Genomic DNA, 27005 nt, shown 5'->3' with positions numbered 1-27005 from the left:
TATTATAGTTAATTTTTTTAGCTCAATTATATTTATTATTAAAAATATTTATAAAAATTATTTTAAAAATAGAAATTTAATTTTGAATCCTACTAAAAAATCTTAAATGCTATAATTATAATTATAATTATTTGACTATTAGAAATAATTTTAAAATAATAATTATTTATTATAAAATATAAAAATCATATTATATAAAATCAACTTAGAGTAAGTTATTATTAATAAAATTTAATAAAGATAATAGTAGCTAAATAAATAAAATAAAATCAACTATCAGTTGATAAGAAAAATTTAAGATAGAACTAATATAATCAACAGCTGATTGTGACTAAATTAGCGATCAGTTGTCGTTTCTTAAGCTTTTACCAAATACTAACACCTATCAGTTTCATCAAACTTCCGAAACAAACAATCTCTGTGTAATCCACGATCAGTTAGCCCTCTCATAAATCAAAAATAATTTAATTTCATGTGGTAATTATAGTTTTACTGAAATCATTGAGTACGTGAGACATACTATAAATATTGCATTTAAATAAGGAAAAATGTGAAAAGTAGCAAATTTATAATGGTCAGGTAATATATCATATATTCAATCGCTAAATATAATATACCTCAAACAGGTAAGAATGTTTCAATTTTGTTCGGTCATTAATAGATAGATGAAGTAGAAATGGAATGCTTCAATCAATAAATATAAAAAATAATTAAAAAATATAAAAATTGTACTACTTAACTTTCATAATTTCTTAATACATTATTTTATCTAATATGACATTTACAATTTGAAAACTAGTAAGTAATATATGAGTAAATATAAATATTATGAATAAAATTATACACATTATATAAATATGCGCTAATGAATTTTTTTACAGAAAACCCACTTTTGGAGAAGCAACATTTTTTGAAAAAAGATATATGTGCACACCAAAGAAGACTATAGAAGAAAAAGAATTTTAGTATTCATTTAAAAATATTTCTATTATCAATTGATTTTTAAATATTAGTAAATAAATTTAATTTAACTATTAAATGAAAAATATTTATCAATTGCGTGAATTCTATAAATCAAACATTAAAAGTCATGATGCATAGTTGTCTGCATACTATGTATTGTCCAAAGAAGGACTTGGTTTTCAAATTATTATATAGTGTATTTAAAGAAATAATACTCAAATCGCTTACATAATATTAACTGATATTTTAAATTTGAATTTTGGATATATAGTTGAATTAAAATTTTTAAAATAATATTTTATCAACTGCAATAGTCATACCTAACACGCTTTAAATTACTTTAAATTCTTAAATATAAAAAAAATATATTTTAATATGCTTTCTACCAACCGATTATTCATGTTTTTGTATTTTCTATGAAGTAGATTTGGTGCTTTAGGAAGGTGAAATCAGTGGGGTGCTTTTATATATATATATATATATATATATATATATATATATATATATATATATATATATATATATATATATATTTCCGACTAATCCAATGTATCACATTATTTAATTTCCATTTGAGCATGGGTAAATAGTAATGAATAGTGCTCATTACCCCACTTCCAATTATATAAACACTGGCTACTTGAGGACCAACATACGTATCAACTTTACAGAAAATACAAGAAAAGACAAACATATTATATATAACATCATGGAAAGAAAAGCATTATCATTTCTTTTGATGTGTGTGGTTATTGGGATCCTTGTAGGGCAATCCAATGCTTGGTTTAAGGATTTCAAAACTTGCTTGAAGAACTGTTTAGTTCAATGTGCTCTTCCTCTATGGGGTCCAATTTGCCCTGTCAATTGTCTTACTAAGTGCATCAAGCAGCCCTCTTATTCCACCACCGATAGTACTCATCAATTTTGTACCGTTGGTTGTGCTTCATCCTTGTGCTCCAAGTTTATCACCAATGCTAACCCTAGTAATTACTTCTCCCTCTGCTTTATTTTTTTTAATAATTAATGAATTCCAGTTAGAATTCAAACTAGTAACCTCTCAGTTCTAGAGACAACTATAGTGCCCGCCATTATAGCTCCTTTTTCATTCTTCTCACTCAAAAATATAACTAGCTTGTATAAATTTTCTTGTGTTTGCTTTCACAGATGTAGATTAAGTGGAAAGTTGTGTGAACGGTTGTTCCGGAACATGCAACAAGAATTATGTGCCAGTAAATTGATGGAAAAAGGATTTCCTGCTTTATTTGTTGATTCAAGATACTGATCAATCTTGGATTTGAAAATTATATATTTGGACACAGGAATAGGATGTCCAGGATTAGGACAAAGTAGTTAAATTTAAGGTGACTGGTATCGTATATGATATATGTCATGTACTTGTATAAATAAACAGATTATTCTTATTGTTCGTTTGTCCAAATTTCTGAGTCTCAACAAGTTCAGTTTCCCCAATTATGATTTCCTTTCCTTTAAATTTCTTTGAAGTATCACCCATCACTAACAATGATCAACAACCATTCAAACTGAGCTTGTATCCATGTACCAATATATAGGTTCTAATATTATTATTATTATTATTATGAAAAGATTATAGGAAAACAGCGAGAGGAAAGTATATATAGGAAACTTTAGGGTTTCTGTAAGACACTCATATGGGCAAAGAAATTAACTTAGGATTTGAGGCATTGTAATTCGTGAGTTCCCAAAAGTTTTAAACAAGTTGTTAATCTAAACAATTTAAGGATGTAATCTAATGTTGGTTCCACCTCCTGAAGATGCTTAGTTGCAGGACACTACGTAACATTTTCTCAATCTCGCCATGGAATCAGAATAGGGCAGTTGGATCTATGCCTAATCCTGAAGTGTGACGTATCAATAATATTTTTGAATTTTAACAACCCAAATTATTATGGAATGTTATGTTTGCATTCCTTTTTTTTTTTTACCTAACATCTTATTGGTTGAGTTAAATTTTATAAAACATATTTACAAATTTAAAATCTATATATTTAATTGAAATAAAAATTTATCTAAATTTTATATAATATTTAGATTTATAAAATTAATTAAATTTCATAAATGATTAAGCGTTTAAACTAAATTTAATATTAGAAAATCGATATATTTTATAAAACTAAAATACTTTTCTAATTTTACCATTTTTATTCTTTTTCACATTATACTCTCTTTATCTTCTCTTTTTATAAATTTTCTTAATTATAATTTATTCCACATAATATTCATTTTATTATGAATTCTATTTGGAAATTTCTAAATAAAGTGAATGGCAAGGACTCTGTGAGCGAGTTTTTTTGCAAAATATCAATTAAATAGATATCCCTAATTCTTGTCAGAGCACCTTTTAAGTGGTTATTTGTCATTTTCAACTTTAATTTTTATTTTATTTTATTTTTAAATTTTAAATATTATTTTTATAACAAGCAGCAAACTTTTTTAAAAAGAAAAACAATTTATAAAAAATTAAATAAATATTAAATAAAAAATTCTAAACCTACTTTTTTAACATCCCTCTTGGACTTCTTGGTTCGTGCCGAAGAAACAATGTCACTCGATCATTATCTATCAAACTGACTATAATCCTTTTTTGTCTATGAGGATTCCACCAGAGCGTTTTCTACTTCTAATAGGCCATGAACTAGATCAGAATCACCTTAATTGGTGAAGGATTTCATTACGGGGCGGACAATGCCACATACATAAACTGTACAAGGTTAGTTATCGGGTGTATTAAACAACAGAAAATTCTCAATCTCTCAACATTTTGTAGCCTTCCAACATGATGTCTATCAGTGTTTATGTGTATAATGTATATAAACATTCCTTAATCTTTATTCCCTTGAAGATAAAATTTTACTGTATCGTCACTCCTGTCAGGTAATGTGGAAATATAGCCAATCCCCAGGTGTAACAAGCTGGGGATGCCTAACCACGACGAGAATCAATGTTACAATATGGTACATCTTTGAAACCCCAGAGCCGAAAACAGTCTTCGACCAGTAGGCCACAAGTGGGAGAACCAGCCTCCTCTAGGTGCATTGGCTGCATCTTGAAGCAAGGCCTCTTCCTCAATCCTATCCGAATCCTCCTGATCATCTTTCTTCTGATTTTCACTTACAGTCCTTTCTTCTGTGCCGTGAATTCCAGCATCTGCAATTTCTCCTGGCTTCTTGTCAAATAATCCTTTAAATTGCTTGCGCACCTTCCTCTCAACTTCCTGCTCATTAATGGCAGGTATACAGAAAGATAATAAACATATATTTTTCACCTGAAACAAGAAATGAAAAAAAAAAAAAATCTACCTGCTTCTTCTGCTTCAGTTTTTGAAGTGCTGCCATTGCATCAGCTTCAGATGACTTGTCACCTTTCATCATCTAGCAGCATCCCAAAGCATGTTTAGATAATGAATGTCAAATAAGAATTTATACTAAAATTAAAATTGCATGCACTACCATTTCAAAATCACGTCTTGCTTCCTCAAAATCTCCGTCTGTCATGTAGGCCATTCCCCGCCGGTAAAGAGCCTTGGCATGTGCAGGATTTGCATCCAAAACCTGCATAATTTTATCAAGACCAACCAAATATCTATATTCAGATGCTCAGAAAGGCAAGTAACCCAAAAAATAAAAGCACAGGCATTTCAAAGTAAGATCCTTTATCAAATTTGAACTTTTCCTGTATAAGCACACTTCATTGGCATCATGGACCTGCCCTTGAAATATAATAAGGGTCATCATAGACAATGACATCCCATAATCCATCACAAACTACGATGTTTTTAAATTGAAGCCCGCACAAGATTTAACCCAAAGCCTTAAGGGACTATGCCCTACGTAACCTGCAGATGTTTTATTCAGAGACAAGTATGCTGCCTTAAGAAGCTCAATTGTGCATCATTATACAGAGAAGCTCAATATCTCATGCCAACTGTGCATCAAATGGTATTTCCAGTCCCCAAAGATTGCAAATCCTAGAATCTAATACCTGATTAGCATATGTGACATGCAATTAAGCATACTAAACCTTATATCCTCTGTTTCTTAGTCGCATCCAATTAAGCCAGTAAAACTCAAGTGATAATGTAAGCAGTGGCATCTACCTTGACCATTGAACCATAATTCTGTCCCAGAAATATGATTTCCATGCAGCAAAACATACTCTATTTAAGCCAATCAAGCAATTACAAAGAGAATAACATTCTGATATTGCAATTCCACATATAATATTCAAAGCACCAAAACATACCTTATTGCAATACTCAATAGACTTTTTGCATTCTCCCATTTTGAGGTAACACGCAGCCAAGTTCAGATTTAACAGATTCTTCAGAACACCAAGAGAAAAAATAAATTAAACTGTTACATGAGCAATGACATGTAAATAAATACTATAGAGCACCTTGTTTTGGTTGCTCTAAGGAGTGGAATACTTACTCTTGTATCTACAAAAACCTTCCCTTCCTCATCATCTTGAGGATTAACATGATTAAATTCCCTAAGTACCTGTTGAGCAGTTGCAAGAATATCACAGGAGGACTTGAAAGTTTCCTAATATAATTCAACTGTTTAAGAGCCAAAAGTCCGACAGAAAGAAATGCCCGTAACTGCTTAAGAAATAACAATGGAACCATTCTATTTTGAGCTCGCAAAATTGACAAGCCCTGAATGTTACAAAACAATAAAAGAAATAATGGGAGCACACACAAAAGACACACAAAAAGCAAAACTCAAATTAATATGCTTTTTTTCTTTCTAAAAGCATCAAATGGAAAATTAACACTCCCAAGATGCTTAAAATATGAACCAAGTCAGGAAATATTACCTTCTCATATTTCGCCTTAGCAAGTTCAAACTTTCCTTCTTTGTAGAGCCTGTTTCCCTAAATAACAGCAGTCACCACGGTTCCAAGTTTGTAACGACACTCAGATAGATGCAGACATGAAGCACATGTATAAAAAACAAGCAATATTGCATGTGTTCAAAGACAGCATTTGAACAGCTAAATATAAATACATACTGTGTTTCTAATCTTCTCTGCTTCACCCATAATAGTTGGAAAATCCATACCAGTCCAGTCCTGCAATATGGATTCACATGAATCTTTCTATATGTAATGTAATGATAGAGGAAAAATAAGAACCTCATGGATTCCTACTGAACTTCACCTATTCAAAACTAATCAACTAAATTCCTACATAGCAGCACCCATAATTAACTCCAAAGCCCACTCTTGCTCAAACCAAAGTCGACTCGCCCAAAGCTACTGAAGACTAAATTGAATGCCAAGTAGAACAACAAAAGATATGGTTCAACACTCATAGGAGTGCACATTTCGAGTCTAAAAAAGGTCTATATAAGCTAACTAAACAACCTCGCGACCTAATTTCTAAGAAATATTCGCAGTTACCTTTGGCATCTCAAAACCAAGTAGCTCAATTTCCCATTGAATATGAGCACCTTCAGGAACATTAGCTGGCCTAACAGTACAGAAGGATAAAAAAAAAAAGGTGATGTCAGTTCAGGAAGAATAGAGCTAATGATAATTTAAAAAAATAGAGTTGTTCAATGTGCCTATATTTTTTATACAACTGGATGTGCTCAACTAGGTTTGAAAAAGCAACCTCTGGAACTTGTCGTATGCATAATCAGGAGGGCATGTGACAAGAGCAATCTCTCCCGGGAGCATTAAACGAACACACATTTCAAATCCTTCAGGTACCTACAGCACACAAAAGAAGAAGTTAAAGACATCAAACTGCTGCAAACTGTCAACCAAGGGCCTCAGATACAGCATGAAAGTTCAGCTGATTAACACTCTAAAATAGCAAAAGAGCAGTTTCACACTGCTTTCTGCAGCAGCATCTAAAAGGGTGCTTTTTACAAAAGCAGATTGCAAAAATAAAACCAACCTGGGCCTAAGATTCAGCTTGAGGTTAGGCCTATACAAACTTGTGAATAGAGATTAAAAATAACAGTTTTCAAGAACCTATTCTATGCTTTCTATGAAGGAATAACTCACAAGCCCTTCTCCAGAACTGAACTCCAAAGGTTGACCATCATTATCAACTCTTGTATCATAGAAGACTTTGTTTTCCTCGTCAAGAAGCATCCCCTTGTAATGGACTCGCAGTAGACTGTCATGAAGAGGGCAATCCATCGGAAACTCACCTAATTTTTTCAGAGCAACTCAGATGCATACTCTACCGCATGTAGTATAACATTTGAAAATACATGTAGATATGCATGTAATTGAACAGGAATTGGCAATAAATAAATTCAAGGGAAAAAAATAAAAACATGGGCAGAAACTAGATGAAGGAAGCTGTAATTAAATAAATGATCAATGCATAGGCATATGTGCCAGGTGCTAACATAAATTAAGTTATAGAATACAAAGAAACATAGTGACGACTGACTTCTTTTGCTGCAAGGGTGGGAGAATTGGACATGCCAGAGGAGCTACTGCATTGCAAGAGATATGGCAAGTAGAAAATGTGTTTTCCTTGAATTCAGAGGATCAAATATTAATAGCATGGAGCTTAAATGATTTTTCCAGAAAGAAAGAAAAATTGTGTGATTGAAATGAATGGTTAAAGAGAAAATAGTAGAGAAGTAACCACTGGTCATTTCTTTATTATACTACACATGGACACCAGATGATGAGCAATAGAAAAATGCTAAAACAAGCAGTCTGCTTATAGTTGAAGATGTCTGAGGTGTGAGAGCATAGATCTCAAGCAAAGTAAGAATGAATTTCTGTACACATACCTCTTCCATCACAAAGCCGACGCTTTATCAGGCGTCCATCTCCAAGCATGTCCCGCACCTGTCAAAACTAAGCTAGACAGGTTAATTACATCATTAAAAATTCCCCTTTTCACCATAAAATAAATGCAAATTATGACATGCACACACAGAGGCAAGAAACAAAAACAACCTTAGTCAAGATCATACTTGTTAATGGTGTGGCTGAGGCGCAAGGCACAAGAAGCACAAGCCTCTGCGCTTCAAACCCTTTGAGGCAGGCAACCTCACTCAGGCTTGGGCTGAGGCACAGAGAAGGAGAACCTTGTATATATTGCACTAATATCTTTGTTTTTCTCAACAAAAAGAAGAAAAGAAAAGAAAAGGTTTCTAATGTTGCAGCCAAAAGCTCTCTTGCTTTCGAAGATTCTTCTTTTTTTTTTTTTTCTCTTCTCTTATATTCTTTCTCTTTTCATAATCCCATGCTCTCAAACATAGCGGACTCCTTTTCTCATGCTTGATTTAATATTGTAGGGACTGCATTATTTGACAATTTGAAGAAGCAGATTGTATTGAGCTTGATGATGTGTATTTGTTCTTAATAAATGCATGCTTTAGGAATCATTGCTAGTCAGTAGTAGGAATATCATTTTAAGCCTATAATATTTTTTTGATGAGCTTTGCATGTTTGATAACTATTCTCAGGATTTCACTAAAAGTCAGACACAGATGAAAGGTCTTTCACAAATAAGATTTCAAATGCCATGCATGTTAAGTTCCATATACTATTACTTCACATAACTAAGCTATACTACTTGTCAGTTCAGGACAATTGTTCTCCATTAACTATCACAAAAATCTTCAGAACTACAGGCACTCCTAATACAGATGAGCTTATCAGCACATCCATCTCGGTGAATGTGCTTGTCATCTAGTAACATCAAGGTATTAACTACCCATTCAGAGCAGTGCAACTGATCATGCCTTGGTATTTGTTTGTTTCATGCCTAAATGCCAACTTAACTACAGTGGGAATCTAATTAAACAAGTACAAAGAAGAAAGATAGTCAAGCCTGTTGGTTATGGCATAGGGTTTTATTAAACCAAATCAATTGAATAAGATTTATCAATGTCCATCCTCAACCAGCACATCTCACTTTAAATAGTCTCATTGAATAAAAGAACATGGGAATTAGTATTCAAATGGAAGAGCAGGCAACTATAATTATGATTAAAGAGCATTTACATACCTGAGTGAAATGGACAAGCTCCACCTCAAAATGAACTTCGTCACAACCTTCAGCCACAGACATGAGAGGAGACTCAGTCAAATACTCACTAGTGACATATATTACTGCTTTCTCTTCCCGTGTCATTGTTCCTATCGCCATCTCAAGACCTTTAGGTACCTGATTCAGTTATGAACAATATTAATTCATCATCATGTCCAGAGCAACATCTACGAGCACAGTGTCTTTCTAATAAACAGATCAAAATGTCTCCTCCAATGTAAAATTCTTGACCTCAAGGAATCAATAATCTAGGTTACAAAACAATCAACTGGTAAAGAAAGTACAATGTAGAGAACATTAGTAGACTTAGCAAACTAAGAATTTAAGAGATAAAGAAACAAAACAATGAAAGTGTGAAATATATGTAACCAACCTCAGATTTCCCAAATGTAAAGAAATATGGTTCTCCTTGTGGGCATGAAAGAATTACTTTCCCGTCACCTGTCTTTGCAGAAATCCTATAAATAGGACAAGTTTTCAGGTCTTTTATATTACAGTTTATAGAAACATAAAGCAAAAGCAAAAATTGATTAGAAACAAGTTGATACCTAGCTTTTACTTCATAGGGTTCCCTTGGCGATTCCCAACCCTGTCCTTCATTTATTACCTATTCACATAATAAGCAGATATATACTAAAACAGATAAATACTGACTGTGCAACTTGCAGTACTGTAGATCTCATGAGCATTGTTCTTTTTATTCCCATACAGGAGGAAAGCACTAGGTTTAAACCCAGGACAACTACCATATGCCCAGTACTCCATCTACCTTTGTTAAGCCAACGTCAGAATATTTACACAAGATTGGATTACACAAAATTATTTCAATGCCTTGTTTCTTCCCAGCTCCCAGTCTTTCCCTTTTTATAAAGCTTTAGCTACATTTCATACTTATCTCTCAATTTCTCCTTTCCCTTATTTTTTGGAGACATCAGGACCTGAGCGGAAGTTATAGCAAGACATAGAAACTCATTCAACCAGACTGACAATTGAAAATTGATATTGAATTGGCTCTCTAGTGAGCAAAAGATGCTTCTTGACATTGTCTCAGGAGCAATGAATTTTATCACACAGAGAATGCCAATATGAGAACAGATAAAACAATTAAGTCCCAAGTGCAGGGTGTCAAAATGAATCAAAGGACATCAACTAGTACTTCCAGTCAGCATTTAGCAAGACACACATGTGAGTTTTACCATGATACCAAATCATATTTATATATAATCTCAAAATTACCTGTTTTATAATACCCAAATCTTCGCTGACAACCTGAAATCAGCAAACAGTTCAGCTTTAGAATTAAAGATATGACCAATTCCAACAGCGGAATTTTACAAGTATTATGCATACATACATTTGGATCTTCCACATAATCCATTTACCATATACTTGAAATTCTGAACTTTTTACGGCGAAGAAAAGTTTTATGATGTCAAACTATGACAAGCAAAAAAAAATACAAATTCTAAATAAAAAGAAAATCTTACCTTGACTTTGGAAAAGTTCATCATCTCAATTTCAAAATGAAGTTCATCTTCTTTCGGGAAGCTACTTGGAGGTGAAACTGGACAGACATCCTCACCATAGTGCACTTCAGGTTTCATCTTGAACTGAAACAAGAGTTACCATCAGCTTTTAAATAACAAAACAAGAAAGTCCAGCATAACTTTACCTTTACTCATTAACTTATAATAAGTTATAAAAGTTTTTCCACCCAGCTTTTCTAGTGAAAGAAAAGCAAAAAAGAAACCAATCGGAATCAAACAAAAACACAATATCAGTTTCTTATATACATATGAAGTAGATTTGATCCCTATTCCTTCTTTTCATGCATATATTTTAGTTCACTAAATTCCTTTTCTTTTCTGATTTTTTTCTTCTACAGCACAAAGCAGGTGTATAATCTAACAAGAAAAGAACAAGCACACAACATATTGCAAGAAAAAAAAATGTAGTACCATAGCCACTTCGCCCTTCAGCATTGTGGTAAGCCCTTCCAACAACCCCAACAGCATCTTACTTTTGCCCAAAACTTGTCTTATTGGAGTACCCTTTCCTGTCATGTAATAATAGGTTACGTTACCACAAGGACCATAAAACATACAATAGAAAATCATCTTATTCAAGTATGAAATCACAGAATTTAGTACATAAATCTTGGAGAAGCAAAACCTGTACATTGAAACACATCTATGAATTATCCATAACAAAGAAATAAACCCACCTCCATATTCTAATTTACTAGACTGTACAACGACTCCATCTAATGTTCTAACAGTGCAATGGTAAATGACCTGCAACACATTAGAAGACAAAATAATGAACTGCCACATTGCATGATAAATGTAGAGATTAATCTTAGAAGAAACAGTAACCTGGTCATCATCTGATGGTTTAGCATCACCTCCTCCTGGTCTCATCTCAGCTTTCATAAGACTCCCAGGAACAATTTTTTTTCTCCTGATCATATATGCAAAAACATACCAATGCTTCTTAACAAAATTTAAAAGCTCAACTTACATTACAATTAAAGAAAAAAAAAAAAAGAGCACCTTTTATCGCTTTCAGTAGGTTCTTTTTTCTTCTTTGGAGCAAAATCTTCATTTGCAGCCATGGTCGATGATCGCGTTCAAGGAATTTGGAGAATATATCTGATCAAAAGCTGAGATTTTGATTCAAGAGAGCAGCTTTAGATTTCAAAAAGGAGTATTTGGCGGAGTAATCGAAGAAAAAAAAGAACCTAACAGAACTAACACACACTAACAAATTTTAGATACAAACCACGAGTTCACTTTTATTATAACTAACTTAGCATGAATTTGGAATTTGCAAAACTGCTCATTTTCAGGTTCACAAAAGTGAATTATAGGTCAACAGAAATGAGAAGTACCTCAGATAGCGATTGATTGATTTTGATTACCTAGCTAGTCGCAGCAGTTGAATTTGCACCATATGCCACTGGATCAGCTACTTTCTTTTTCTTTTCTTTTATTTATACAAAAAAAATATACATTTGTTCGTCGCCTCAAAATTAAGAAGGAAAAGCTTAATTTCAGAAGCCGATGACCTCTGGGTTACTGGAATGCAGTTTAGAAGAATTCCTAGAGGTCCTTGGTTCGATACTTCATGGCAGCAGTTGAAATTTGTTAAAGGTAACAAGGCAAATGCCAAGTATGCCTAACAGCAACGTGATCCTCAAGGGATTCTTATGTATAAAAAGGAAAATTGATATTGTTAGAAACATTTTCTGTCAGTATGAGCAACAATCTATTCTCAAAATCCCTATAGGCTGTTTATATGAACGAGATTCTTACTGGGTATGCCCACCATGTTATCTGTTGATGCTAGGAATTGGAGTTTTAATCCTTCTCCCTCTGACTCTCAGAATTTCAGTACATGCAAGATTATACAGGATTCTGATCTTACCCCTAACCTTAAGGCTTTTCTAATGAAAATAAAGATTGAAATTACACTTGTTAAGTTGAACAGTACTCTTTATTTTCTAATAGAGATTCAAGCTCGCTATTTCTTTTAAGATTTTAAAAATACTCTCATTTTACCTTTTTAACTTTGTCCATAATTTAGTCCAAAAGCTTAATTCTCATCTTTATTAAACTTAATTAAAGTTTTAGGAAAGATGGTGGCGCGATTTTTTTTGTTAATCTCATGAATTATTTTCTTAAATCAAATATTCGATGCTTATATTTATCTATTAAAATGATTGATACTATATATGATAATAATTTATACTTTCTTTCTTTTATTACAAATACAATGAGTGATAAAACTATATATTATATGAGAAATTACTTGGCTAGATAGATAAACACCCAGCACAGTAATCTATAAATATGCAATCCATGCAAACAAGTAAAACAATAAAATCACTGGTTTTAATCCATTCTGATGTTTAAATTAAGAATTTAAAAAACAAGTAAAAAAAAATAAAATTGTAAAGTGAATGTAAGATACCAATGATATAAATCAGATTTCTTTATATACTGTCCAGCTGATTCTTATTCATATAAAAATTTGATTCGTCTCTTTGACTTATAGGATTTTAATTTTCTAGTCAACTATAAATAATTGGCGTAGTTCGAACTTTCTAATCATACTTGAATACATATAATTCATGCATAGTTATTAATATAAAAAAAAAAATTAAAAGCTTTTTTAGTTTCAGTAGTTACCAATCAAGCCATTATGTTATTAATAATTCATGTATTTGTGCTTATCTATTAGATATAAAAGAGAAAATAAATTGAATATATAAGTTATTAAAATTGCTGACCTTAACTAAGGTCCGGCCAAACATAAAATTCATTAGTTCGGATAATGATAAAGTAAAAATTTAATTTCAAAAATACTTTTACCTAAATTGAATAATACATAATTTTTGGATCTAAAATTACTATAGGATATGTGGCAATATCCTTAGATAAAAGACTTTTGGCAATAGTTCAACAGACCAAATTTATCATGATTATATAATCCAAACATGCATGTTAAAGTATTAAAAATATTTTAGTGTTAATTTAGTGAGGTTTCAACTCTAATACCTACTTTTCAACTGATGTCACCTTATTATATGTATTTGGCTTTTTCTTATTTTTACTTTTTTCTATAGTTACTAAACATTTTATTTTTCTTATTCAATTTTTTGCCTATTTAGTGTGGTATCTAATATTTTTATAAAATTATTTTTAATTTAAAATATTAATATGACATTATGTGGACAAAAAATGAAATAAAAAAGGATAGATTTTAGTAAAATGTTATTTTGTTTGTTTATACCATTCTCCTTTCAATTCCGTTGTAGTTGGACTTTATTATCCGCATATTGGCCGGCTTGTTTGGCGTTTAGTTGTGTTACTTTGTCCTCATATTCAGTTTTTATTATCATTATTATTATTATTATAAACATTCTCTCTTTTTTTATTTTATAAATATTTCTTTTTCTTTTTCTTTCATAATTCATTACAGAAAGAGATATTATGTCCTCTTCTTGAATTGTATCACCACCAAATATACATCAATGGCTTAAATGCTAATTTGCTCCTTGAATTTTGGGTTAGCAAACAACTAGCTTAGAAACTAATTATTGTCTTTTAATTCTATTTATATTAATTAGTTTTTAATTATTGGTGGTTAATAATAATAATAATAAATCAATCAATCAATCAATAGAAATATAACATTTAATAAATAATATCGTATATTAATAATTAATTATTTTTATCTATAAATGATGTGATAAAATAAATTTATTCAAAAATTTGATTGTAATGAAATAAATAAATTATTTCCTATTGACTCTAAATTGGGGGTGAATAGGCATTTAAGCCTTCCAGCAAGCGGAATCATTGTCCTCTTCTCCTCCTTCTTCTTCGGTTACACCAATGATAAATTATTGTCTTTAGTTTCATCTACCACTAGAGTTGCTTAGTTTGAAGGAAAAAGGAAAACAAGTATAACGACGATGATATTAGGAAAATCGAGTAGCTAGTAGCTGTCTCTAGCGACAACCTAAATTTACACATTTATTTCTTTAATAATGATAATAATTTAAAATGTATTACCGGTTTGGATGTTATTAAAAGAATGATATAATTTTGTATTAATTTAACAGCAGCTGAGATATCTAACGTTACAATGCTTTACTTTCAATAGAATCTAAATCTAAATTAAATGTTTTTAATTTCTAATTTTATAATTAATACTATTATTGTTATTATTAGGAGATGAAAATTAGAATCAATTGACAAGTAATAATCTAAGTGTTTATTTAAAACTTAGAGAGTGACTGGGTACTCTCAATGCATTACGCGTATAGGTTGAATGAATAACATTTATGTTAAATATTTTATATTTTGAATAACTAAAGAGCAATAAATATTTATAATTTTATATCCATTAATCATTCAACAACCATGGATGCAATACTCTAACAGTAGCAAAGCAAAGAAAAGTCCTTTATATATTTCAGTGGATTAATGGATGTGATTCATCAATAAGAACTTCAGAATACGGGTGAGTTTGGCTAAAATAATGATCAGAGCTCCGAACGTCTAATTTCGTTCCTACAAAAGGTACAAGAAGGTATACATGGCAAACGGGGGAAGTATCAAGCCTAACTCAGCAACTAACATGATTCAATAAGGAAAACCCACCATAAGAAGCCCTCCTTCAAAATTCCAACATGAGCACCGTACCTCTGCCCTTCCAAATTTTAATCAGCAAGTAGGCATGGAATTGTTTATGTTACCCATCTCCAAGCAAGCAAGCAAGGAAGTAAACAACCAACAAAGAGTAAGGAAGAAAACTTCAAAGCTCTCCCTTCTCCAATTACCTTCAACACTTGGATTTGCCCCAACAATTTAGAAGTGATTCATAACCCATTCTTTTTTTCTATAGTAAATGAATTGAAAAAAATGATAATCAACACCTTCTCCATCGGGCACCAGACAAATTCCAATGTCGAGCCAAAAAAATCATTTGTTTCTCCATGCTAATGCTGATATATAATCTGTACAACAACTCTCCCATTGAACTTGTGCTTTAAACTCTGGTGGCGAATGCAATGCAAATACAAGAAAAGTAAGTCATCTACACATTGCAAGTTTAATGCTAATCTCAACAATCACAAACTGGCTTAAACCTATGAAAAGTAGGTTACCTTAAAACTCATTGAGATGCATATATATAATGGCGACACAGGATGTAGCCACCATTAGCATAAGGATTGATATGTGTGAAATAAGCATATGCAAACATAAAACTTTCACAAAATGAAGCAGAAAAATGTCCACTCACTTGTAGTTAAGATCATATTTTCCCAATTCCTTGACAATCAAAGGCGACCCTTCTCCATCAGTAGCCTAATTAAGAGAAGCAAAAAGAACTTATAATGTAAGAATGTACAAGAAAACCTTTCTCGGGATCTAATATCAAGTAGCAAGGCAGGAACTTGTTAGTAGAGTCCAGAACTAAAGATCTGCTCAAACATTCTTAATATTCACAGTCTGAATTTCATATTATGGCCCATATAATCTTTACACTTGTCCGTACTGACTACAGGTTCTTTTCCACCAATTTGACAATAATAGTTCCCTTAGTATAACCTATCACAGTACCACACAGCAATATTTGTAAGTTCAACTGCTGTCCCTATATGTACCAACATCAACCACTTTCAAGTCATAGTAAATATAAGAGGAAAAAGAGAGAGAGGAAGAAGACAAGTTCAACAACTTTCACATATTAATGAGATTTACCTATTGCAAAAAAAAAAAAGATTGTATGAAAATAAAAGTTTGACCACAAAGATTAATCTGAACCGTCAAAGCATACATGTTAAACATTTATCCAAGAATTTCCCACTTAATAAAAACACCAGATAGAAATGGCTGGAATATATTCTGTATAGACAACTATTTGAAAAATCTTGTTCAAGTAAAGGGTAGGGGAAACTCTCTTCAGATAAATTTACTACTGGTACTTGAATGCGAAGTCTATCTGCCACTTTCTTTCTATAAAACAAATAATGAGGGCCAAGCACTCTCCATCAGAAATTAAGAAGTTTACGGAACTAAGATTACCTGTAAGTTGATGAATGCTGTAAATGAACTGTCACATCCTCAGAAACCTGTATTGTTTCAGGAAGTTTGGATGAGAAATCGCTGCAAAGACATTGTAAGTGTGCTTCATATGTCTGGACGCATCATAACTTTTAAATTGATAGTCCCGTGCCTGCCCATACAGGAATTATTTGTTAATAATCAAAATCGAGGCATGTTTGTAAAGCCAATAAATCATTAATGGAGATGGAGCCCTCAGATATTTCATAAACCTAACTCATATTGACTATCCCATGTCATTGAAGATCAATTCAAATTCAAATAGTAGCCAGCTCAAATTTGTTTAAAGGATATTATAAGTCCAATTATAGAACTGCGACTCATTTATCAGACATTATAAAGTATCATTTTTCTCATGTGATAATTTGATCTAACTGCAGATCTCCTTATCCCTGATTCCTGATCCATCACCATTGTTCTGAACTAGCAAAAACCAAATCACGAAATCAGAAACCTACAACTACACAGTTGTCTTTCGCATCATGCTGCAGAACTTGCAACATGCTGCAAAGCTCATTAACCCATTGTCCTGTTTCCTTCTTAGCTTATTTTGTTTGGGATGCATAGAAAAACTGCTCTCAAAACAACATGCATGGTCAATGTAATAGAAGTATCTTGCCAATGTCACTTCACAGATAAGATGTATCCATTATGAGTAAATGCGTGAAAATTGAATTGATAATTTAATTCCTGGTTTCCAAACTTATTAGCAATTTTATTCGTGGAAATGCAAAAAATTCAAGAGCAAATCATACAAAGTCATGATAATGCACTAGTGTAAGTTCTCTTCTTTCGTTCTCATTTGCAATTACTGAGATCAATTAAGGATATTTATATACCTGTCATTGGTAGTTCTGGATACAAATAGTTCCTGGAAACAGATTCACTAGAACCCAGTCCTGCAGTAACAATCATAATAAAATAGATTGATCCAATGAACTCAAATTACGCCAATGATTGAACCCATTGGTTTTAATAGAAAAAGAATTATATTATCCATTTGACCAAACAAAGTACTTCAGTCAGACGGCTTCCAAGCAGAGGCAGTCAACAGAGACAAATCCTTCCACCCCAACTTTAAGCACCCATTTTCCTCCTCAACCAAAGTATACCCTTTCCAAGGGAACATCCCTAGCAACAAACTAGCCTGAGCAGCCGGGTTACCCCCAAGCGAAACGGGTTGAAACCCGGCCCGTCTCAACTCATTCCCCCATCTCTCCACCTTCACTTCACCAGTCCTCTTGGGCCCACCAACAGCAACAATATTTCTAATCTCACACCCAAACAACTGCTGCTCCACAGTATGTCTCTCCACACTGTCTATACCCAATCCATCCCCTAATGCATCAAATAAAGCACTATAATAATGCAAAGCCTCAACAAATCTACCTAAAAAACTACCAGCGTGACTCAAATCTTGTTCAGCAGTTGTGATCAATTTAGGCCTTAGCAAAGTCAACAATCTCAACGTCCCTAAATCGCTGCCTGTTATATCATAAAGACAATGATGCATCCAATGGACAACAACAGCTTCTCTTGGTCTAATCCCAAGTTGACTGATATCACTCACACTTCCAATTTTACCCTCCAAGGGATGGAACTCAAATGGCAAACCAAGTGAGCTAGCAAAATCAGCTAGTCTCCTCCCAGTAGACTCGAGCAACTCAGAGGAAGACCCAAACCCGGTTATCCTCATGGACCGGATCTTTTTGGACCTTGAAGCAAGTATATGGAACAATCCAGGCCATTGAAGGCCTTGCATAATATCAAAATCGATGACGTGCACACGATCCTCGCCATCCAAAGCTTGAAAAATTGCTTGATTAGCAGTGAAATGAGAGAATTTGATTAATGGACTGATTGAATTATAGGATTGGAAAGCGTTGAAGATTTTCTGAGATTGAGTTAACGTTAGGGATTTTGACGTTAAAGGTGAGTAAGTACCTAAACAGGAACTTACTACACGCGCTTGAAGCGCGTGAGCGAAGTAAGAACCAACGCGCTCAAATGATGATCCGAAAGGTGATGAGAGTTCCGAGATTTCGGGGAGGAGATCAGCTGCTTCATCGAGGTTGTCCATGGCTACACACTCAGCGCATTGTAGCAAAAGACCGAGGAGTCTCAGACCGGTGGAATCTTCTTCTTCTTCTTCTTCTCCTTCTTTAATAGCGGCGGCGGTATCATCTAAGTTAGGTCTTTTGGCAGAAGGATCGTCGCCAGCTGCGATTGTTTCTCTAGCGGTGCGCTTAGCTGTCTTCATGGAAGAAGAAGTAGAATTATTAGGGTTAGAATTGGAATTCGAATTGGAATTGATTGGGGGAGATTGAGGAACTAAGCTCTGAAACATGATGGATTAATAACAATAATAATAATTAAACTCAATGATTGTTATAATTAAAGCTGTAGAGATGTGTCAGAGAAAGATATGTTTGGGAAGAGAGAAAGTGAGGGAAAATTAAAAGCGTAAAGGCAGATGACTTTTTGGGGTATATAGTAATAGTAAGCAGAGAAGGGCGGGGACATCATGTGTGTAAAATAATAGTAGTAATTAATTTAATGTTTATTATTATTATTATTATTTGTGAAGGAGGTTGTTAGGTAGTTGACTTGTCGTTAACTGTGTTTTATTTAAAGGAAGGACTAGGAAGGAGGGAAAATCATTGTTTTATGAATTTAATTTAATTTAATTTAACCTATCAGTATTATTTGGGTAATCAAATCGTCATTGGATTCTTCGAATAATATTTTTTGTTACAATGATAAATTTTTTCAGAACTATAATATTATTTTTATTTTATTTTGTAGCATAAAAATATACAGTGATTAAATAAATTATATATACGGTCCCAATCGTATTCGCATTTATATTAATAAAAAAATAATTTGTCTTTAATCTCTAAACTTTTGGCCTTTTGTTAATTTTATATATATAATTGATTCTGGATTTTTCTTTTAAAATTCTTTTTAGAATTAAGTTATTTTAATAACCAAGATAAAATATTGTTAAAACAAATTGATGTATTAACAGAATGAAAAATGTGCATTGGAGCCTTTTAAACTTTGAATTCTTATCTATTAAGCCCTTGGAAATTTTTTGGTCTAGTTTTATCTGATCAATTGAGTCTTCCCCTTTTTATTTTTTGGCATTAAGGACCCTTTTGGCTATTGAAATATGAGGATGGCAATAACAATAGATAAAAGAATATTAACAATTCAAATCGATAGAAATTAAGAATAAATATTTGTTGATTAAAGAATAAGCTTAGACCAAGTTGGCAAATAAATTTGTAATTGTAGATAATTGTATATTGTTCATTGATGGTAACAATGGGATTTTAGTCAAGCCTTAGAATAACAAGGCTGAGCCCCTACCAGTGAGTCTGTTGATTAAGCTACTAACCCAATATCTTAGGCTTGCTGATATGCTATTGCCTGTTAGTTAGTTCATAGGAACTTAGCCTTGTTCAAGGCCTCGCTATGTATCCCTCGTGAGAGTTATGATTGTCTGTTGCTATGTTTGTTGAATCTTTTCTTTGTTTTCTTCTTATGGATTACTATAAATCCCATGTTTAAATTTAACCCGTACAAAATGCAAATAAAAAGACTTGAAACTAAAAATTCTCATTTGAAAAAGGGACACTTTATTTGAGGCATACTCAATACTTCAAATGTAGCAGTCGATCGGATCACTAAAATAATTTTTAAGTTGAATGCATCAAAACTGTAATAAATAAAATTCTTTTTTCTTAATGTATTCGCTTTAAAGTGTAAATATTGAATATAATAATAGTATATTTAAATCAAATTTCTTAAATGTTAAAATCATTATCAATGATTCTAAAAATTTAAATTTATAATCTTTAATTAGAAAATGCTTCAGAATGCAGTTAGTGTGTCACTAGAACAAGACTACATCCGTAATTATTGTGTCGAGGCTTATCCCCAGTTGCTTACCGATCAATAAAAATAAATGTGTATAATTCAGTTGCCACTGCACACAGCAGCAAGATATAGACCATTCAGTATCCAGTGAAATAATTGGTGACATAGGGCAAAATTTAATCAAGTACTGTAGTTATATTGGACAATTATTTATTAGGTTTTGCTAATGTCATGGACCGTCCAATACGAATGTGACAACTGTCTTATAAACCAATCATATTAATCTATAATCCTGTGCGACATTGTTAATGCACACACAAAAAGGAAAAAAGAAGTTAATTAAGGCAACGGTGGAGGAGAGAAGAGGTAGGTAATGTTAGGGTGTTGTTGTTAGGTATTGTTTGGTTTCGTGGTAAAATAGGGAGAGAAAATAGCTCCTCTTCATATATTGTATTTTAAAATAGCCAGCTATTCACCAAGTAGATAATCTTTTTCTGTTCCCTTTTTTTTTTCTGCCACACCTTCCAAGTTATTGTTTTTATTTTAATTATAAAAATATATTTTAATGGATAAATTTAATGTTTAATATTTATTTTTAGATATTTTTATTTCTTAAATATTTTATAATTTTTATTAGTGATTAATATAAATATTATATTAAAAATATTTATTAATTAATTTTAATATTTTGTAACTTAATATTATCAATATAATATAATTGATATTATAATATTTTAAAGTAAAAATAACTAAATATTTGAAATTAATTTATTAATGAATAATAACAAAAATATAATTTAAAATGTTAGTTTTAGAATTGAAATTATTATCTAATTTTTAAATTTATTATTAAAATATAATTAATATGTTATTTTTAAAATAAAATTAGAATTATTATCTAATTAAAATATTTATTAGTTAATATAATATTAATAATATATTTAAATATTATTTTTTAATATTAGAGTCCATCTTTAATTAGAAATATAACTCATTAATCAATAAATTAATAGAATAAATCATAAAATTACTCATAAACTCAAATGCTACGTGTTAAAAATAAATATACATATTAAAATTAAAATAAAAAATGATTGTTAGACATTGTATTTTTATTCTTATTGATATTTTGGCATGGAATTATTGAGGAATGGAATGGTATTGTCAATGTTTGGGTTGTATTCCTTTCCTGTCTTTGGCTTTTAAAATTTTATTTTTCCTTATTTTTTTAACCAAAATCATTAACATTTTTTCATGTTTAGATAATTATGACCATTGATTGAAAATTAATAATTAAGACTTATCATTTAATAAAATATTATATATTTTTTAAATTTTAAATTCAATTTTTTAATTAAAATTTTAACTGTTGAATTTCAAATCAATGTTATAAATTGCTTATCATGTTGAACTTAAACATGAGAGGCTCTAACCTAAAATTCTAAAAGAAAAATTATTAGTTGCATGCAAGATGAACTTATGTCCTATATTTTATTATACAATAATTACACGACTTCCTTCAAGTTTTTATTTTTATTTTTTAAAAAGGTTGCTAATTGTGTGGTAATTTACACTGAAATAAAGATTGTGATTATGGAAATGATAATCAGCTTATGCACACTATTGCTAGCGGGTCATTCTAATATACCATAGGTGTATCTTATCAAATAAATCTATAAAAGTTAATTTTATTTAAATTTTTATAATTTATAAAATAATTAAATACTAGATTAATTAGTTATATATAATATTTAGTTATTGATCAATCAAATATATTATTCTTATTTCTTAAATTTTTTAATCTATTTTTAAAATTTAATTAATGCTATTTTATGATTATAAGATTCACCTATATAATTTTAATTTATAAAAATAATTTAAAATTATATGTCAACTCATTGACCATCAATAAATATTAATTAATTATTTAAAATAATATGTCTAAAAATTAAAAATATACTCTAGCAAAACTCATTGCTATATTATTAGTTAGAGTTTATAAATGTATAAATATTTTTTATATTCTTAATGAATCTGTTCAAATCTTTTGAACTTTAAAATACTTATTTATGGTTATGACAAGGTTTATATGGATAATCTAATGATGATTATAAATTATAAATTCATGTTATATGAGATGCTTAAAGATATTGGTAGACTACAAGGAACAAATGATAATTATTATGGAAAAAGGTAGTTACTATATTTTTATATCATATTTTCACATAATAAAAAAAAAAAAAAAAAAAAAGCTCAATTGTTCTGAAGGAGAAGTGATGAGACAATATTTAGACATTTTAATTTTGTTCTTGATGCATTCCCATTTTTATTCAATCTGTAATTTGTCAGACAAATAAGTCCAAGATCCTTTGGAGGCCTGGCCTATCTCTGGGAACTTGAGACTTCTGCATCAGTTTTGGGTTTAAAAGGAGAAGAAGATAGGAGGCAACTCAACTCATCAGGGAAGACCCCGTGGACAACTTTGTCCAGTATATCTATATATATAGCCCAGAAGACTGAGGCTGGGCTTCAATATTAATCATAATTTAACCCATACCATACATTAATCTATAACCCACTTCACTCTTTCATGTCATATATATATATATGTACCAAGCTGACAATATTTATATTAACCTGTGATCCTTGAGTGGCTGTATATAATGTATTGATGACACAGAAGAATCACCATTCCATTCAGTGTATGGTGGTATAATGTCAATTAGGCCAATTATACAGAGCTCCAGTCAAGTTAAAGTTGGCTGTGAAATTATATTGAAAGTGTTAATGAATCCAAAGGAGTGCTGACATGCTATTAGTTGTAATATGTTCTAACATCTTAAGCCCTCTAGTTACTGTTCCTGGTTAAGTTCTTAAGATAGACTTGTCAATAGAATTTCCCCCCAAGTAAAAAGTGGTTAACAGCCAGCTTGATGGACAAAGTCATGACTTAAACAGAAAGAGTTTTTAAAGAAGAAGTGGCTGAATCCCTACAAGTAAAAACCAACTCAATATGCGTATTTAATTATTATGTCCACTTTCTTAGTGCACATACTTCATTCACCAACTTGCTAAAAGAAAACTTCAGAAAAGAAAAACCCCTATAAATTGGGACCTATAGCACCATTCATCTCACTTTTGTCTCATATTCTCTCCTATATTATTCCAAGAAAGGAAAAGGAAAAAATGGAGGAGAAAAGGGCCAAGTCTTTTTGGATGGTCTTTATGGTGCTGAGTTTGCTTGTAGGGCAGTCTTATGCAGGTTCTTTCAGTGATTGCTACAAAGGTTGCTTCCTTATATGTGTAATCACACCTGGTGGTTCTATCTTTAACTGTGCTACTAAGTGTGTCAAAGATTGCATCTTGCAATCATCATCTATCAATTCTTTAGATGATAAACTACAAACCCAATACTTCTGCAAGTTTGGCTGTGCTTCCTCTTTGTGCACCAACCTCAGCTCCAAAAGTGATCCTGGTACTCAAATCTCTCTCTCTAGACATAATTTTTTATTATTTCTATGATTATGTTTGTTTTCTTTCTTTTTTCTTTTCCCACTATTGATGAATTTACGAATGGGAAAATGAAAACATTCTATAAACTGGGATTAATTAGTGGATTTGTTGATTGTGGGGTTGACAGGGGAAAAGAAAGTGGCAAGCTGTGTGAATTCCTGCTCAAACAGATGCACCAAGAACTGCTCCCCATGAAGAGTTGGTGTCTTAATTTGTAACTGTTGTTATTACTAGTTTTAAAGATAACAGATAAACCTTGAGACTAAACTATGTTTGGTCTGTTATTCTAGTGAAAAAGAAAGACGATACATTAATATACAGCATATTTGCAGTTTCTAGGGGACTTATTATAATTATTTTATTTATTTGTTTGTTTACTTTTCACGTTTTCATAATTTCTTTAATAATTAAGTGTTCACGGGTTCGCATGTTAGAATGATAATAACAAAGTTTTTCTTTTTTTGGTCTTTGATTCAAAGGCACTGGTGGCTGGAGTCCACTTTCAACCTCCACGTACGATAATCCATATTTTGGGTGCAGGATGCATACAATAAGAAAAAAAATAATTCTTTAATCATCTCTTAATCTTTCTTAAAAGACTTTTAAAATCTTAATTTACTAACCTAATAACAAAAATTAACAACCGAGGTAGTAGAATCGAAACAATCTCGAATTCGATTATAAAATTTAAAATTTAAATTTCATTTTTAAAATAGATTTGATAACTTAATTTTTTTTGTAATTCAAAAATTAAATTTAAATATATTCAATTGAGCTAAAATAAAATCGATTGAGCTTTAATTATAAATATATTTAATTTATTTTTTTAAAAAGAAATTTTTTAGTCAATTCTCGAGTTTTTTAAATAGAGTATTAAGAAGTTTAAGCTCGACATAATAAACTATTTGAGTAATTTAGGCTTGACTCAATTTTCTTAATCCATTTAAATAGCTGATAAATTTACATATTTATATTTTTAGCTACAAATAGATAAATAATATTTTTATCTAACAATCCCAACAACATTAAAAAGAATTATAAAATATATAATAAAAAAAAACTAATTCTAGGAACATGTATACGAGAAAATACACCTTTTACAAAAAGTGACCTATCGTTATGTTTGATATTAATAAATTCCATTAGTTTTTTTTAAGTTTATTTCTAGATCCAAATTTAGTATATTTGATGTAAAGAAAAATTCATTTAAAATTATAATTCATTAAATTTATAAAATCGATTATATCTAAATCGAATTTATTAAGATTTTTAAATTAATTTTATACCTACAAGCTCTTTTTATAAAAATTAATTGTAAATTTTATTTTTTTATTTTTATATTTTTTTTGTAGAAAAAAAAAGAAACATCTAATGTTGCGATATCTATAAATTTTATACCTACAAGCTTTTTTTATAAAGAATAATTCTAATTTTTATTATTTTATTTTCCTTTTATATTTTTTTCTTTTTTGTCGAAAAAAGAAGAAACATCTAATGTTGCGATATTAAGTTTTACATTTAAAGTAAATATAAAATTCATTTTATTTGAAACAGATTCTATATATTACATAGAATGTTAAATACTAAATTTCACTTGCAAATCCAAATAAAATTAGTTTCTCTTGCAAAGATCTTATGACCAGAAATGATTACCTTATGCGTTTGATCAGTGGTCATATGCTTTTAGTTGGTCATATTTCTTAAACCTGCATTAAGGTCTTTGTTTACTGCTCATGATTTGTTGTATAGATGACATGATAAGTAAAAAGTGGTTAACAGCCAGCATGAATGGACAAAGTCACTTGAAAAAAAAGGGTTATAAAAAAGAGAAACAAATAATATATCCCTGTAGGCAGCTAACTAAATAATATCATCACAAATACCTAGTTTCTTAATTATTGATAAGAATCTAGTTCACATCCTTTATACACCAACTTGCCAGTACCAAAAAATTAAAAAAAAAAAAAGACCCCATATAATATTGGGACATAGCTGTAGCTACAAAAGGATACCATTCATCCACTTTGTCATTTCCTCTCTTATTTCAAGAAGAAAAGAAAAGGTAGAAATGGAGGAGAGAAGAGCTAAGGCTTTTATGGTGGTTTTGTTGGTGTTTAGCTTGCTTGTAGGGCAGTCTTATGCAGCTTTCTCTGAATGCTACAAGGAATGTTTTCTTATATGTTTAATCATTTCTGGTGGCTGTTTAGATTCCTGTGCTTTTAAGTGTCTCAAGGATTGCATATTGCCATTACCTGCTACTTCTTCTTCTTTGGATGATAAACAACAAATCCATGACTTCTGCAAGCTTGGCTGTGCTTCCTCTCTGTGCACCAATCTCAGCTCCAAGAACGATCCTGGTACTCCTCTCTCTGTCTAATTATAACATTCATTCCGTGATATATATATATTATTTTTGGATATTTGGCTTTGAGCTCTTAACTTGATTTATCAAGCCAGTACTTAACTAATCTTTTTTTTATATAAAAAAAAATGAAGCTACCAAAGTGAGAACTAATGATAAAAAATAAAAGTTGGGGTTTATATATTGATTTCGTTGATTGTGGTTGACAGGGGAAAAGAAAGTGGGAAGCTGTGTGGATTCTTGCTCAAACAGATGCACCTAGCTTCCTGAGAACCCACTCACCCTGAAGAGTTTGGTGTTTTAATCTGTAGTAACTGTTACTATATATATTTATATATATATGTTTTTTATTTTTCTTTTTCAATCAATTAAACGTTCACGGGTTCGCATTTTAGAATGACAATGACAAAATGTTTGATTTTTTGTCTTAAGTCACCAGAACTCTGTGGTGAATTGGGGTCCACCTTTAACCTCCGGTTAGAATGTCTTAATTGTTTATGATTAATCTCTTCCAGTCCATAAGTATGGATAATAAAATAATAATAATAAGAAGAAGCAATCCTCTCTCATCTCTTAA

At 31.1% G+C, this 27005-nt stretch overlaps 4 protein-coding genes across 6 annotated transcripts; 2 read left to right on the top strand and 2 right to left on the bottom strand.

The window, feature by feature from the left end:
* Positions 1 to 3729: 3729 nt before the first annotated feature.
* On the bottom strand, positions 3730 to 12471 carry LOC8277219 (peptidyl-prolyl cis-trans isomerase PASTICCINO1). 2 transcript variants are annotated; one of them, XM_002528139.4, is made up of 21 exons: positions 11925 to 12471; positions 11587 to 11696; positions 11410 to 11494; positions 11259 to 11328; positions 10993 to 11090; positions 10522 to 10644; positions 10271 to 10303; positions 9583 to 9641; positions 9408 to 9492; positions 8993 to 9151; positions 7767 to 7824; positions 7018 to 7166; positions 6620 to 6717; positions 6406 to 6475; positions 6016 to 6075; positions 5821 to 5877; positions 5433 to 5501; positions 5245 to 5322; positions 4452 to 4553; positions 4302 to 4373; positions 3730 to 4216 (listed from the first exon to the last, which is right to left on the bottom strand). In XM_002528139.4, the coding sequence occupies exons 2-21, from the start codon at positions 11646 to 11648 to the stop codon at positions 3947 to 3949; spliced, it is 1857 nt and encodes a 618-aa protein (XP_002528185.2). In that variant the 5' UTR covers positions 11649 to 11696; positions 11925 to 12471; the 3' UTR covers positions 3730 to 3946. The 2 variants fall into 2 exon arrangements, with proteins under 2 accessions (XP_002528185.2, XP_015580274.2); XM_015724788.3 differs by having other exon boundaries at positions 11955 to 12471.
* Positions 12472 to 14985: 2514 nt separating this feature from the next.
* Positions 14986 to 19198, bottom strand: LOC107261978 (scarecrow-like protein 23). 2 transcript variants are annotated; one of them, XM_048378657.1, is made up of 5 exons: positions 17689 to 19198; positions 17511 to 17570; positions 16633 to 16783; positions 15848 to 15912; positions 14986 to 15599 (listed from the first exon to the last, which is right to left on the bottom strand). In XM_048378657.1, the coding sequence occupies exon 1, from the start codon at positions 19016 to 19018 to the stop codon at positions 17690 to 17692; it is 1329 nt and encodes a 442-aa protein (XP_048234614.1). In that variant the 5' UTR covers positions 19019 to 19198; the 3' UTR covers positions 14986 to 15599; positions 15848 to 15912; positions 16633 to 16783; positions 17511 to 17570; position 17689. The 2 variants fall into 2 exon arrangements, with proteins under 2 accessions (XP_048234614.1, XP_048234613.1); XM_048378656.1 differs by having other exon boundaries at positions 17511 to 19197.
* Positions 19199 to 23636: 4438 nt separating this feature from the next.
* Positions 23637 to 24400, top strand: LOC125371000 (thionin-like protein 2). Its single transcript, XM_048378658.1, has 2 exons — positions 23637 to 24028; positions 24194 to 24400. Exons 1-2 carry the CDS (start codon positions 23740 to 23742, stop codon positions 24259 to 24261), a joined length of 357 nt encoding a protein of 118 aa, XP_048234615.1. The 5' UTR covers positions 23637 to 23739; the 3' UTR covers positions 24262 to 24400.
* A 1458-nt stretch (positions 24401 to 25858) lies between these two features.
* Positions 25859 to 26859, top strand: LOC112536300 (thionin-like protein 2). The gene is made up of 2 exons (XM_025158971.2): positions 25859 to 26423; positions 26638 to 26859. The coding sequence occupies exons 1-2, from the start codon at positions 26135 to 26137 to the stop codon at positions 26688 to 26690; spliced, it is 342 nt and encodes a 113-aa protein (XP_025014739.1). The 5' UTR covers positions 25859 to 26134; the 3' UTR covers positions 26691 to 26859.
* Positions 26860 to 27005: the final 146 nt, after the last annotated feature.

This window comes from Ricinus communis, chromosome 8 (genome assembly GCF_019578655.1).
Source record: "Ricinus communis isolate WT05 ecotype wild-type chromosome 8, ASM1957865v1, whole genome shotgun sequence".
Classification (NCBI taxonomy): domain Eukaryota; kingdom Viridiplantae; phylum Streptophyta; class Magnoliopsida; order Malpighiales; family Euphorbiaceae; genus Ricinus; species Ricinus communis.
The sequence above is the reverse complement of the archived record's forward strand: the minus strand, read 5'-3'. Positions and strand labels throughout refer to the sequence as shown.

What these genes read in the sequence shown, in the direction of transcription:
- LOC8277219 (XM_002528139.4), bottom strand. Translation starts at nt 11,648, where the DNA reads ATGGCTGCAAATGAAGATTTTGCTCCAAAGAAGAAAAAAGAACCTACT. An exon ending in TGAAGGGCGAAGTGGCTATG is followed by an intron (nt 10,645 to 10,992) that starts GTACTACATTTT and finishes CTCTTGTTTCAG; the next exon opens with TTCAAGATGAAACCTGAAGT. An exon ending in TTACATTTGGGAAATCTGAG is followed by an intron (nt 9,152 to 9,407) that starts GTTGGTTACATA and finishes TAACTGAATCAG; the next exon opens with GTACCTAAAGGTCTTGAGAT.
- LOC107261978 (XM_048378657.1), bottom strand. Translation starts at nt 19,018, where the DNA reads ATGTTTCAGAGCTTAGTTCCTCAATCTCCCCCAATCAATTCCAATTCG.
- LOC125371000 (XM_048378658.1), top strand. Translation starts at nt 23,740, where the DNA reads ATGGAGGAGAAAAGGGCCAAGTCTTTTTGGATGGTCTTTATGGTGCTG. An exon ending in CAGCTCCAAAAGTGATCCTG is followed by an intron (nt 24,029 to 24,193) that starts GTACTCAAATCT and finishes TGGGGTTGACAG; the next exon opens with GGGAAAAGAAAGTGGCAAGC.
- LOC112536300 (XM_025158971.2), top strand. Translation starts at nt 26,135, where the DNA reads ATGGAGGAGAGAAGAGCTAAGGCTTTTATGGTGGTTTTGTTGGTGTTT. An exon ending in CAGCTCCAAGAACGATCCTG is followed by an intron (nt 26,424 to 26,637) that starts GTACTCCTCTCT and finishes TGTGGTTGACAG; the next exon opens with GGGAAAAGAAAGTGGGAAGC.